This window comes from Notamacropus eugenii, chromosome 3, assembly GCF_028372415.1.
Source record: "Notamacropus eugenii isolate mMacEug1 chromosome 3, mMacEug1.pri_v2, whole genome shotgun sequence".
Taxonomy (NCBI): Eukaryota; Metazoa; Chordata; class Mammalia; order Diprotodontia; family Macropodidae; genus Notamacropus; species Notamacropus eugenii.
In genome coordinates, this window is record NC_092874.1 from 362,520,270 (window position 1) to 362,533,050 (window position 12,781).

A 12,781-nucleotide genomic window follows, 5' to 3' on the forward strand; every position below is an offset into this window, starting at 1 on the left:
TGTCTATGATACTAACTAGCTACATGAGCAAGTCACTTAAATTCTATAACAGGTCTTAATCTGAGGTCTAGTGAACTACCTTTCTTTTTTAATTTTTAAAAACATAATTTATTTTCAGTTTTTAACATTCACTTCCACAATATTTTGAATTCCAAATTTTCTCTCCTACCCCAGGACAGCATGCATCCCAACCACCCCTTTCCCCAATCTGCCTTCCCTTCTATAGCCCCGCCCCTCATTTCCTTCCCCTCTATTTTTCTGTAGGGCAAGACAGATTTCAATACCTCATTGCCTGTACACTTATTTCCCAACTGCATGCAAAAACAATTTTTAACATTCATTTTTAAAGTTTGAGTTCCACATTCTCTCCCTCCCTCCTCACCCACCCTCACTGAGCAATTAGATATTAGGTCATACATATGTAGCCATGGAAAAACACTTCCTTAACAGTTATGTTGCAAAAGACTAAACACATTTCCCTCTATCCTGTCCTGCCCTCCATTTATTCCACTATCTCTTTTGACATGTCCCTCCACAACAGTGTTTGCTTTTGATTATCCCTTCCCCAAATCTGCTGTTCCTTCTATTATCCTCCCTCTCCTATCCCTTTCTCCCCTGCCTTCCTGCAGAGTAAGATAGATTTCCATGCCCAATTTAATGTGTTATTGGCCTCCTTAAGCCAAATCCAATAAGAGTAAGGCTCATTTATTCCCTCACTTCTCCCCTCTTCCTCTCCATTATAATAGCTTTTTCTTGGCTCTTTTATGTGAGATGCTTCACTACGTTCTATCTCTCCCTTTCTCTTTCTTCCAGTACATTCCTCTCAACATTTAATTTTATTTTTTAGGTATCCTCCCTTCATATTCAGCTCACCCTGTGTCCTCTGTCTGTCTGTCTATCTATATGTATGTATAAACACATACATATACATATATAAATAAAAATATAAATACACACATTCCCTCTAACTACTCTAATACTGAGAAAGGTCTCATGAGTTACAAATATCATCGGTCCATACAGGAATCTAAACTGTTCAACTTTAATGAGTCCCTTATGGATACTCTTCTTGTTTACCTTTTCATGTTTCTCTTTATTCTTGTATTCAAGTCAAATTTTCTATTCAGCTCTGGTCTTTTTTAACAAGAATGCTTGGAAGTCCTCTATTTTACTGAAATTCCATTTTTTCCCCTAAAGAATTATACTCAGTATTGCTAGGTAAGTGATTCTTGGTTTTAATCCTAGATCCTTTAACCTCTGGAATATCACATTCCAAGCCCTTAAATCCCTTAATGTGGAAGCTGTTAGATCTTGTGTTATTCTGATTGTGTTTCCATAATACTTGAATTTTTTTTCTGGCTGCTTGCAATATTTTCTCCTTGACCTGGGAGCTTTGGAATTTAGCTATAATATTCCTAGGAGTTTTCCTTTTAGGATCTCTTTCAGGAGGTTTTCATCCCCGACTCTAGAATTTTAGGGCAGTTTTCCTTGATAATTTCTTGACAGATGATGTCTAGGCTCTTTTTTGATCATGGCTTTCAGGTAGTCTAGTAATTTTCAAATTGTCTCTCCTGGATCCAATTTCCAAGTCAGTTGTTTTTTCTGATGAGATATTTCACATTTTCATTCTTTTGGTTTTATTCAATAATTTCCTAGTTTCTCATGAAGTCATTAGCTTCCATTTGCTCCATTCTAATTTTAAAGGACTTACTTTCTTCAGTGAGCTTTTGGAACTCCTTTTCCATTTCGCCAATTCTGCTTTTTTAAGGCATTCTTCTCCTCCTTGGGTTTTTGGACCTCTTCTGCCACTTGGGTTAGTCTATTTTTAAAGCTGTTATTTTCTTCAGCATCTTTTGGGGTTTCCTTTAAGCAAGCTATTGACTCGTTATTCATGATTTTCTTGTATCGTTCTCATTTCTCTTCCCAATTTATCCTCTACCTTTTCTTACTTGATTTTCAAAATCCTTTTTGGGCTCTTCATGGCCTAAGGGCATTTCAAACTTTTCATGGAGGCTTTGGATGTAGGAGCCTTGACCTTGTTGTCTTCCTCTGGCTGATCTTCCTCCTTGTAAGAAAATACCTTTTCATCAAGAAAGTAACCTTCTATAGGCTTATTTTTTCCCCCTTATGGTTATTTTCCCAGTCAATTACTTGACTTTTGAGCTCTTGATTACATGGAGGGTATACTGCCCCAAGTTCCAGGGTTTTTGTGTATGTTTTCTGAGATATCTCTAGGTACCTGTAAATTCTTGGTTACTCCAAAGTGGTATGATCAAAGGAGAGGTGTTTACTCTTCTCCTGGCCTGTACTCTGGTCTATTAGAAACCACAAGTACTCTTTTCTGCTCTGAAACTGTGAGTTGGATTCTCTCTCTAGCTGCCACCAGCTCTCTTCTTCTGCGACACAGATCGGTTCCCAATTTCTCCACTGTCTGTAGGCTAACTGGCTGCAGCCACCCTGGGGCTGGGGCAGGACCATATTCATTTCTCTCCCAGGTGAGAGAGCTTTCCTACTGACCTTTGAAGCTGTCTTTGATGTTTGTGGGTTGAGAAGTCTGGAAACCACTACAGATACCATGATTCAGCACCCTGAGGCCTGGTCCAGTCCTGTCTGTGGTGGCACGGTCCACTCTGAGCCCAGTGCAACAGACCCTTCCTGCTGGCATTCCAGAGTGTCTTGGGCTGAAAATCTGTAATGGAATATCTGTTCTATTCTGTAATGGAACATCTGCTCCATTCTGGCTTCTGCTGCTTTAGAATTTGTTTAATCATTTTTTACAAGTATTTTGAGGGACTTGGGGGGTGGGGGAGAGAGCTCAAGCAGGTCCCTGTTTCTACTCCACCATCTTTGTTCTATCTGCCCCTCCAGTGAAGTAGCTTTCAAAAAAATATTTTGATAACTAAATATAAATAATGGGTTCCCTTTGTAATCCTATGTATTTTATGCATTTAAAGGCATTATTCTTAAGAGTTTATAGGCTTTACCAGACTGCCAAAAGGGTCTAATGACACAAAAAATGTCAAGAATTCTTGTCCTATGTTATCTTCCCATGTAAACTCTTGGATTTACCTACAAAGTCAGAAATGGAGGTTGACCCACACCACCCTAAGGAGTTAGCCATGTTAAGAAAAATCAGATTCTTTTCATATTAAAGAATCCAAAAAAGCACCTCAGTGTTACATCTGCATTCAATACTTACTTTTAGTTCGTTCATAAGCTAAGAGTTTATGCTTCGCCAGTTCTCTCAAAATCTTATTACAACCACCATGTTTAAGGCTGGCAATGGAAGCGATCAAACTGCAAGGAACTATTTCATGGTTCTTCATGCCCATTTCGACCTGAAGTTAAAAACACACAACAAAAAACAACATATATGCAACTCCTAAAAGGATTCTTCTCTAACTTCCCCCAAAACACAAATATATCATCTCAGTTCTTTTAAGATGTCTTGTTTTACTTAATGCACCAGAAGCTGTGAAGTGGGAGAAAAAGGGGCAAATTTTTAAATGATATTAATTTTGAAACTAAGAACTTTAAAATACAGTTTTTAGAAAGTCACAAATTGACTCATCACTGCAAAAGCTGGGTAACTTAACTTGACATCCTCTAAGTCACCGTTAGCCTTACAAGATAATCTAGGGCAGCAAGGCTGATATGAAATAACCCTTACCCTACCCCCAACAAACACACAAACAAGAACATTTGAAAACTTAGTTCAGTGCCTCGCATACAGTAGGTGCTTAATGAATTATTGGTTGAAAATATTCCTTTGAAGATGGATTGTGGGAAGATGGTGGAATAGGGCAGCAAATTATCTGGCTTTCCCAAATTCCTCTCCAAACTGCTTAAAACAATTCCTCAAACTGAATTTTAGAATGGCAAAAATAGTTAGAGTAAAATAGTTGACCAGTCCAAGATAAACTTAGGATATTAGGAAAGATCTGACCTACAGAATGGTGAAATACTATATTAACAAAAGCAAGCCTTGGAGGCAGCTGTGTTAGCTTAGGGAACTTTCATCCCATGAAAGGTGGGGCAGTTGGGCAGCTGATCAGGCAAAGAGTGCAGGGGATGGGGGTGGTCCCTATGCTGGCACTGAACATGAGGCCCAGATGTTTGGATGTGATTCCAGGTTGTGGCTATGGGAAGAGGAGCAAACACTTTTGGGTGAGTAAGGTCAGATGGGGCTCTGCTCCTGATTCTAGGATGGAGAGAACTGATTGTGGTCTCTTACAGGAAAGCATCAGTTCCAGGGCAGAAGGGTGAATGGATATTTGGGGCAGTGATGCACTTCCAGGACTGTAACTAGTAACAGCATTTGAGGTGGCAACAGTAGTGGGGTTGATGGTACTGGTATTGGTGGTTTGCTAGTCTTGGCTGGGGTGCAAAAATGAGTACCTATGGATGGAATTAATTTTGTAATCTTCTCATTTTTATGAATAGAAGGCCCTGAACCCTACTTTGTCCCTCTCCCAAAAAGTTAACAGCCAAGAAACAGAACACTAAAAAAAGAGAGTAAATAACAGAAAAAGAATCTTACCATAGATAGTAACTATGGTGATAGATAAGATCAGGGTTCAAACGCAGAAGACAAAGAATTCAAAGCAGCTACTTGTAAAGCTTCAAAGAAAATGTAAAATGGTCACAAGCTCCAAAAGAATTCTTGGAAAAGCTTAAAAAGGACTTTAAAATCAAATAAGAGAGGTAAAAGAAAAACTGAGAAAAGAAATGAGTCACATAAGAAGATTATGAAGAATTACAAAAAAGAAGTCCAAAACCTTACTGAAGAAATTAACTCCTTAAAAATTAAAACTGGGCAACAGGAAGCTAATGACTTCATAAGACATCAAGAAATAATAAAACATAATCAAAGGAATGAAAAAATAGAAGACAACATGAAATATTTCATCAGAGAAACTGACCTGGAAAACAGATCCTGGTGAGATAGTACAAGAATTGTTGGACTACCTGAAAGTCATAAGCAAAACAACTGTCTAGACATACTTAAAGAAAATTACCCTTAAGTTTAGAACTAGAGAATAAAACAGAAATGGAAAAAATCTACTGATTGCTACCCGAAAGAAACCCCAAAATGAAAACTTCTAGGAGCAATACAGCTGAGCTTCAAAGCTCCCAGGTTAAGGAGAAAATATAAACAACTAGAAAGAAGTCAAATATTGCAGGACTACAGTAAAGATAACACAAGATTTAGCAGCTTCTACATTTAAAGACCAAAGAGGGATGGAATGATATTCTGAAGAGCAAAAGAGCTGGGTTTGCAACCAAGAATAATCTATCCAGCAAAGTGGAGTGCGCAATGGGAACTTAATGAATTGAAAGGACTTTCAGACATTCTTGAGGAAAAGACCAGAACTGAACAGAAATTCTCACTTTAAATGCAAGAATCAGGAGAAACATAAGAAGATAAAGGTGAAAGAGGGAGAAGGAGAGTAAGTGAAAGAGAAAGAAACAGTGGGGAAAAATAGGGTAGAGGGAAACACACAGCTAGTAATTATAACTTTGAACATGAATGGGATGAACTCACATAAAACAGAAACAAGAGAGCAGAATGGATCAAAAATCAGAACCTGATGATGTGTTTACAAGAAACACATTAAAAAATTGGAGACACACATAGAGTAAAAATAATGGACAGGAGTAGCTTTTATTTTATCAGCTTCATTTTAGTTTTTTATCTGCTTTAGTTGACATAAAAAAACAAAATGAAATGGGGAAAACAACTATGATCTCAGACAGTTAAAGCTAAAATAGATTTAATTAAAAGACATAAACAGGGAAACTACATTATGTTAAAATGTAACATGGACAATAAAGTAATATCAATACTAAATATATATGCACCAAATATTATAGCACTCACATTTATAAAGGAAAAGGAAAATGAATGACAGATGAACAGATACTACAACTTTCCCTTTTCAAAACTAGATAAATGTAACCATAAAATAAGTAAGAAAGTCAAGGAGATAAACAGAATCTTAGATATGCTAGAAATGGTAGCTGCCTAGAGAGAAATGAATGGGAACACACAGATGGACACACAGACACACACACACACAGACCCCTCCCCGTTTTTCAGTGGTACATGGCACATTTGCAAAAACTGACTTTATATTAGGACACAGAAACCTTATGGTTAAGTGCAGAAAAACAGAGGTGTTACATGCATCTTTTTCAGATCACAATCCAACAAAATTACATTTAACAAAGGAGAATGGAAGCAAAAATTGGAAACTAAACAATCTAATAATCTTAAAGAATGAGTGAGTCAAAGAACAAATCACAGAAACAATAAATAATTTTATAAGAGAATGATAGTAATGAGCTAACATGTCAAAACTTAAGGGACACAGAAAAAGTGATAATCAGAGAAAATCTCTATCTTTAAATGCTTACATCAATAAGATAAAGAAAGAACAGAACAATGGATTGAGTATGCAACTAAAACAATTAGAAGAACAAATTAAAAACCCCCAATTAAACATCAAATTGGAAATTGTGAAAATTAAAGTAAGATTAATAAAACTGAACATAAGAAAACCACAACGAATTAATAAATAAAACCAGGAGCTGATTTTATGGGGGAAAAATTCCCAACATCAATAAAATAAATAAACCATTAGTTAATATGATCCACAAAAGGGAAAGAAAACTAAATCACTGGTATTAAAAATGAGAAGGTGGAGTACACAACTAGCGAAAATGAAATTAAAGCAATTATTAGGAATTATTTTGCCCAATTATATGCCAATAAATTTATCAACCTAAGTAAAATGAAAGAATATTTACCAAAAAACAAACTGCTCAGATTAAGAGAAGAGGAAATAGAATATCTAATGAAGCCTACTTTAGAAAAATAAACAGATTACAAATGGGCTTCCTCAGAAAAAAGCATCAGGACCAGATGGAAAATGAATTCTATTAAACATTTAAGGATCAACTAATTTCAACATTAAATAAATTATTTGGAACAATAGGTAAAGAAGGTGTCCTACGTGTGAGAGACAGCAAAAAGTTGTTTCCACAGAAGTTATAAATTGATGAAGTCATTGAGAATAAGTCAGACAATAAGATAGCCAGTAGATAGAAGGTGGACTCAATCAATCAGGAGACAGACAGTGGCCTTCAGAAAATCACAAAGTTCTTGATAAAGGGACCAAATCAAAAGTTAGATGGAATTAGTCAGGGAAAGCAACCTAGAATTACCTGAAGAAGGCTTTTCTTCACTGCACATGCTTAACGAACCTCAAGTATATAAGCAGACAGACACACCCCGTATAAAATTATCCCTCCATTTTCTGATCATGGGTCCTGTATTAAAATGTTTGGGAGGGGGGGGATCACACCAGGGGAGGTTACATAAGGGGCATGTAGAGAAGATGGTGACCTAATGGAGGATCGGATCAATCTATCTCCTGATGGGAGGATATGTCCTGAACTAACAGTATAAAGCCAATATCCCTTCTGTATCCCTCCCATCTCCTGAAAAGAGGGTTGGGGTCTGCTTTGGCCAATGAGTTCAATTCCTCTGAACTCTGCTGCAATAAATTTTCCTTTATACCTTATTAGTGTCAAACGTGTCTCTAACACTACCAAACTCCTTTTAAGAAACAAATGTGGTGCTGATACCTAAATCAGGAAGAGCAAAATCAAAGAAAATTATAAACCAACTTCATGAATGAATATTGATGCAAAAATCCTAGCTAGCTAAGAGACTACAGCAATATAACACAAAGATTATAATCATGACCAAGTGAGATTTATACCAGAAAAAACTTACTATAATTGATGATATCAATAATAAAATCAACAAAAATCATATGATTATAGATGCAGAAAAAGCTTTTGACAAAATACAGCACTCATTCCTATTAAAAACAGGTATAAATGGATTTGTTCTTAAAATGGTTTTAAGTACCTAAGTGATATAAACTAGAAGCCTTCCCAATAAGATCAGGAGTGAAACAAGGACTCCTATTATCATCACTATCATCTGATATTGTACCAGAAATTCTAGCAACAGCAAGAAGAGAACAAAAAGAAAGTGAAGAATCAGAATGAGCAATGACAAAATAAACTCTCTATTTGTAGATAATACGATGATACACTTGGAAAATCCTAGACATTCAACTAAAATGTTAATTGCAACAATAATTTTAGCAAAGTAGCAGGATATAAAATAAACTCACATAAATCAACAGCTTTTCTATATATTGCCAATAAAGTTCTGCAAAAAAATAGAAATATTTTGCTTGAAATAACCAGACAATATAAAACACTGGGAGTATACCTGCCAAGACAAACCAATAAACTATATGAACACAATTATAAAACACTTTTAACACAAATAAATCAGATTTAAATAATTGGAGAAATATTAATTGTTCTTAGGTGGCCACGGCCAACGTAACCAAAAATGACAAGTCTATCTGATCTTTGTTCAGTGTCATCCCAATTAAACTACCAAAAAATTATTTTGAGCTAGAAAAAAAATAAAATTCATTTGGAAAAATAAAAGGTCAAGAATGTCAAAGGAATTAATGGAAAAAAAAAACGTGAAGGAAGGAGATATAGCAGAGTCAGACCATAAACTACCATAAAGCTGCAATTACAAAACTATCCGATATTAGCTAAGAAATACTATGGTGGATGAAAGAGTAGGTATACAATACACAGTAGTAAATGGCTCTAGCAACCTTGTGTTTGATAACACAAAGATCTTAGCTTTTGGGATGAGAACTCATTTTTTTGGCAAACATCTGGGAAAATTGGAGAGCAGTCTGGCAGAAACTAGGTATGGGCTAACAGCAAAATAAAGTCAAAACTGACAGATGATCTAGACATGAAGAAGAGATATCAAAAGTAAAATAGAGGAGCATGGAACATATTACCTATAGGATTTATGGATAAGAAGAATTTATGAATAGATGAGAGTATTATGTGATGTAAAATGGATAACATCCAGAGAAAGAAGTATGGAATTGGATCACAGAATGAAGCAGACCATTTTCTTTTGTGTTATGTTTTGTTTTATGGTTTCTTTCATTCATTTTAATTCTTCCATGCAACATGACTAAAGTAAAAATGTATTTAATAAGAATGTATGTGCAGAACCTATATAAGACTGCACGCCTTCTCAGGGAGGGAGAAGGGTGAAGGGGGAGGGAGGGGAAAAAATCTAAGATATATGGAAGTGATTGTAGAAAACTGAAAACAAATAAAAAAACTTTAAAAATGGAAATTTTGATGACATTAAAAGTTTCATGACATTTATACAAGTTTTTGTACAAATAAAAACAACATAGCCCAGATTAGAAGAAAAGCAGGAAACTGGGAGAAAAATTTTAGAGAATTTCTCAGATGAAGGTCTCATATCTCAAAGATATAAAGAACTTTATCAGATTTATGATGAGTCTTTCTCCAAATGATAAATGGTCAAAGGACATGAACAGGTAATTTTCCGATGAAGAAATTAAAACTGTATGTAGTCATTATGAAAAAAGGCTCTAAATAATTATTGATTAGAAAAATGGAAACTAAAATAATGTTGAGATATCATCTTACATCTATCAAATTGACCGCAATGACAGAAAGGGAAAATGTCAAATGTTTAAGGGAATATCGAAAAATTGGGACTTTAATACACTGCTGGTGGAATTGTGAACTGATCCAATAAATTTAGAGAGCAATCTGGAATTATGTCCAAAGAGTTATAAAACCATGCATATTCTTTGATCCAGCAAGGTGATTAGGGAAAAAGAAAAAAGAACTTATATGTTCTAAAATATTTATAACAGCTCTTTGTAGTCACAAAGAATTGGAAATTGAAGGCATATCCATCAATTTGGGAATGGCAGAATAAGTTGTGGCTTATGACTGTGATGGAATACTACTGTGCTGTAAGAAATGACAAGCAGGCTGCTGTTAGAAAAATATGCAAAGACTTCCATGAAATAAGAATGCAGACCAGGAGAATGGATGTATACAATAAAAGCAATATTGTATGAAGAGTAACTGAATAACTAAGCTACTGAGTAATATGAACATTCAAATCAATTAGGAAGGCCTTATGATGCTATCTCTTAAAAAGAAGTGATATGAGGGAATATGTACTGTATAGTACTACACATTGTTCTGTTCGCCCATTGTTTTTGAAGAAAATCGTGACATCAGAGAAATGATGACAGGACTTGCACTTGACTTTGTTTTGAGGGAGGGAGGGCTGTGCAGGTCACCAGCCTCACTTCTCTTCCAGAGCCACCTGAATCCAGTGACCAGATATTCATCAGGATGACTAGGGAAGGCCCTTGGCCTTTCAGGGTAAGGCCTTTTCAGGTACTCCCTTAAAGTGAGGTAATGCCCATTCTGTAAACAGGCCTCTTTAAAAAGCAGTCAGGGGATGACCCCTTTAAACAGAAAAAAAGTAAAATAAATCAAGCTGGGAGGGGCAGGAGTCTCAGGGTGGTTGTTTCCACCAGAAACAGTTACTATTGACATTCACTCTAAGCCAGGATTACACATGGTCATCTTTGGGGGAGAGAAAAACACTTCTCCCCATCTATTTTCTTTAAATTGTGTACACACACACACACACACACACACACGTCACGTCTCCGACTCCCCACTCTTCGTGACCCCCTGGAGGTTTTCTTGGCGAAGATACCAGAGTGGTGGGCCATTTCTTTCACCAGCTCATTTTACAGAGGAGGAAACTGAGTCAAGTAACTTGCCCATCTTCCTGGCTCCAGGGACAACCTGTTTCCTCGTCTGTAAAATGGGAAGAAAGACCACAGAACCTCAGGGGGTCAGAAGACAGAACATACGTAAATGCTTCGGAAACCTTTCATCGCTGACCTCTACAGGCTGAACCCGGAAGCACAACGTCCATCCCGAAGGCCCCCTCATTTTCCCCTTGAGGGCGGGATTCGACCCCAGCCAGCGCGGGGTGAGCGTGGCCCCCGCCCGGCCCCAACCCTGCTCCCGCCCGATGCTCGCAGGCCGGGGTCCAGACGATCGAAACTCCCCGGAGATCTAAGAAGGCCGGGCTCGCGGTTCTCCGGGAGAGTCCGTCCCGGTGGCTGGGTTCCCTTTCTCCTGCCCGCCCAGCTCCCCGGACCGCACCCAAGTCAGCCCGCCGGAGGAAGAGGGAGAAACCGCGCCCGTCGGGCCGGGGTCGGGAGAGATCGGGCACGGCGCATCCCGGGTCTTACCGCGGTCAGAACCCTGAAGTCGTCCCGCGTCAGGTAGCGTAGCTTGGCCACGTTCACCTTCCCCATGGCTGTTACAGGAGACAACCCGCGATGGAATGTTCCCAGCACACATGCCCGAACGAGAAGGCGCCTCGGGCGCATGCGTCCTTTGGCTGCCAGGTCCTTGTCGATATATAAAACCCCAAGATTTCCCTTTCGAATAAAAAAGCAAGCGGTCTTCTTTGTTTCGGGAATCAGGGGGAATTACAAGTTTAATGTTTTTCACAGTGAATCAAAGAGCGAAATTTAATCCTGGATGTGGAAAAGTGCTCTTTCTGGGAGGTTTATTCTTTTTAATCTGCCAGGATTGGCTACCTAGGTGAAGTGTCCTGCCGGGGGTGGGGGCCCTGGGAAATTGACGAGTGGTGGGCATAGCAGTTTCTTCCAGGTTAGTTTCTATTGCTGCCTTCCGGCACCGTGGTCTCCTAAAGAGGGTGAGAGAGACAGAAAGACTAGGCTGGGCACTTTGGACCTGGAGAAGTTAAAGGTAAATAAGTGAATAGTAAAATAAAACCAACTTTATCTGGAGGCCCCCTGTAGCACCTTCGGGGATAAGGTGCTGGTCAGAGTGGTTTAGATGCACTGTCATGGACTGGCAAGGGAGTGGACTTGGGAGTCCTCATTCCAGTCCTGGAGATGACAGTTACCAACTTGGGGGTGCTTGGGCGTATCTTGTCATGTCTCTCCCCCCAGTTTTCACCATCTGTAAAGTAGGAATTAGAACCCTTTCTGTTGCAAAGGGGTTCCACATTGTGAAGCTTGGTTGGTTGGTTGTTGTCCTGCGTTCTCCAAGAGGACCAAAATGACATCACCTTGATAAAGTGAAATTTCAGGGTGTCCTTCTGTGACTGATGAGACTGGGAATGCTCTACTACAGGCTGGGCCCAGACAGTCTGTCTGAATATGTGAGGTGAATACTCCAAATTTGCGCCTCCTACATCTACTTTGTTCTGTCTCAATTCTGCTTTGCCATAGAGCACAGCACCCTTTCTGATATGGTCCTGTGCCAGTGTCTCCCATGTTGCACAATCAAATCCAGAGTTCTTGAGAGTGTCCTTCTATCACTTCATCTGACCACCATGAGTTCTCCATAAAATAGTCTTTTTGGCAAGCGTACATTTTGCATTTGAACTCTGTGGCCAACCCATCAGAGTTGTGCTCTCTGAAGCACAGTTCGAATGCTTGGCAGTTCAGCTTGAACAAGGACTTTAGTGTTTGGTACCTTATCATGCCAGGTGATCCTCAGAATCTTCCTAAGACAGTTCAAATGAAAGTGATTCAGTTTACTGGCATAGTGCTAGTAGACTGTCCATGTTTCACAGGCATACAACAATGAGGTCAGCACAAAGGCTCTGTATACCTTCAATTTGGTAGTCAGTGTAAATACCTCTTCTCTCCCAGACTTTTCTAACTGTGTCATTTCATTCCATTCTTGAACATGAACTTCCAGGAAATTGACCTGAATCAGGCCTTTCCTGGATCTGAGTAATGTGCCTGGTCAGAACTATGTC

At 38.4% G+C, this 12,781-nt stretch overlaps 2 protein-coding genes across 13 annotated transcripts in view; one reads left to right on the forward strand and one right to left on the reverse strand.

Annotated features, from left to right (window-relative positions):
* Positions 1 to 11,372, reverse strand: part of RIOK2 (RIO kinase 2) — a 38,522-nt gene extending 27,150 nt beyond the window's left edge. Inside the window, exons 1-2 of the mRNA XM_072597348.1 lie at positions 11,232 to 11,372; positions 3,200 to 3,338 (exon numbers count right to left, since the gene is read on the reverse strand). Coding sequence (XP_072453449.1) covers positions 3,200 to 3,338; positions 11,232 to 11,372 — 280 coding nt within the window. The remainder of the gene's footprint in view (positions 1 to 3,199; positions 3,339 to 11,231) is intronic.
* LOC140496935 (uncharacterized) overlaps positions 10,925 to 12,781 on the forward strand; it is a 325,087-nt gene continuing 323,230 nt past the window's right edge. For 9 of the 12 annotated variants that reach the window (XR_011964454.1, XM_072597359.1, XM_072597349.1 and 6 more), the window contains exon 1: positions 11,584 to 11,757. The gene's annotated coding sequence lies outside the window, so the exon portion shown is untranslated. Of the gene's footprint in view, positions 11,265 to 11,579; positions 11,758 to 12,781 lie in introns of those variants that run through there. The other 3 variants (XM_072597351.1, XM_072597350.1, XM_072597354.1) reach the window with 3 other exon arrangements.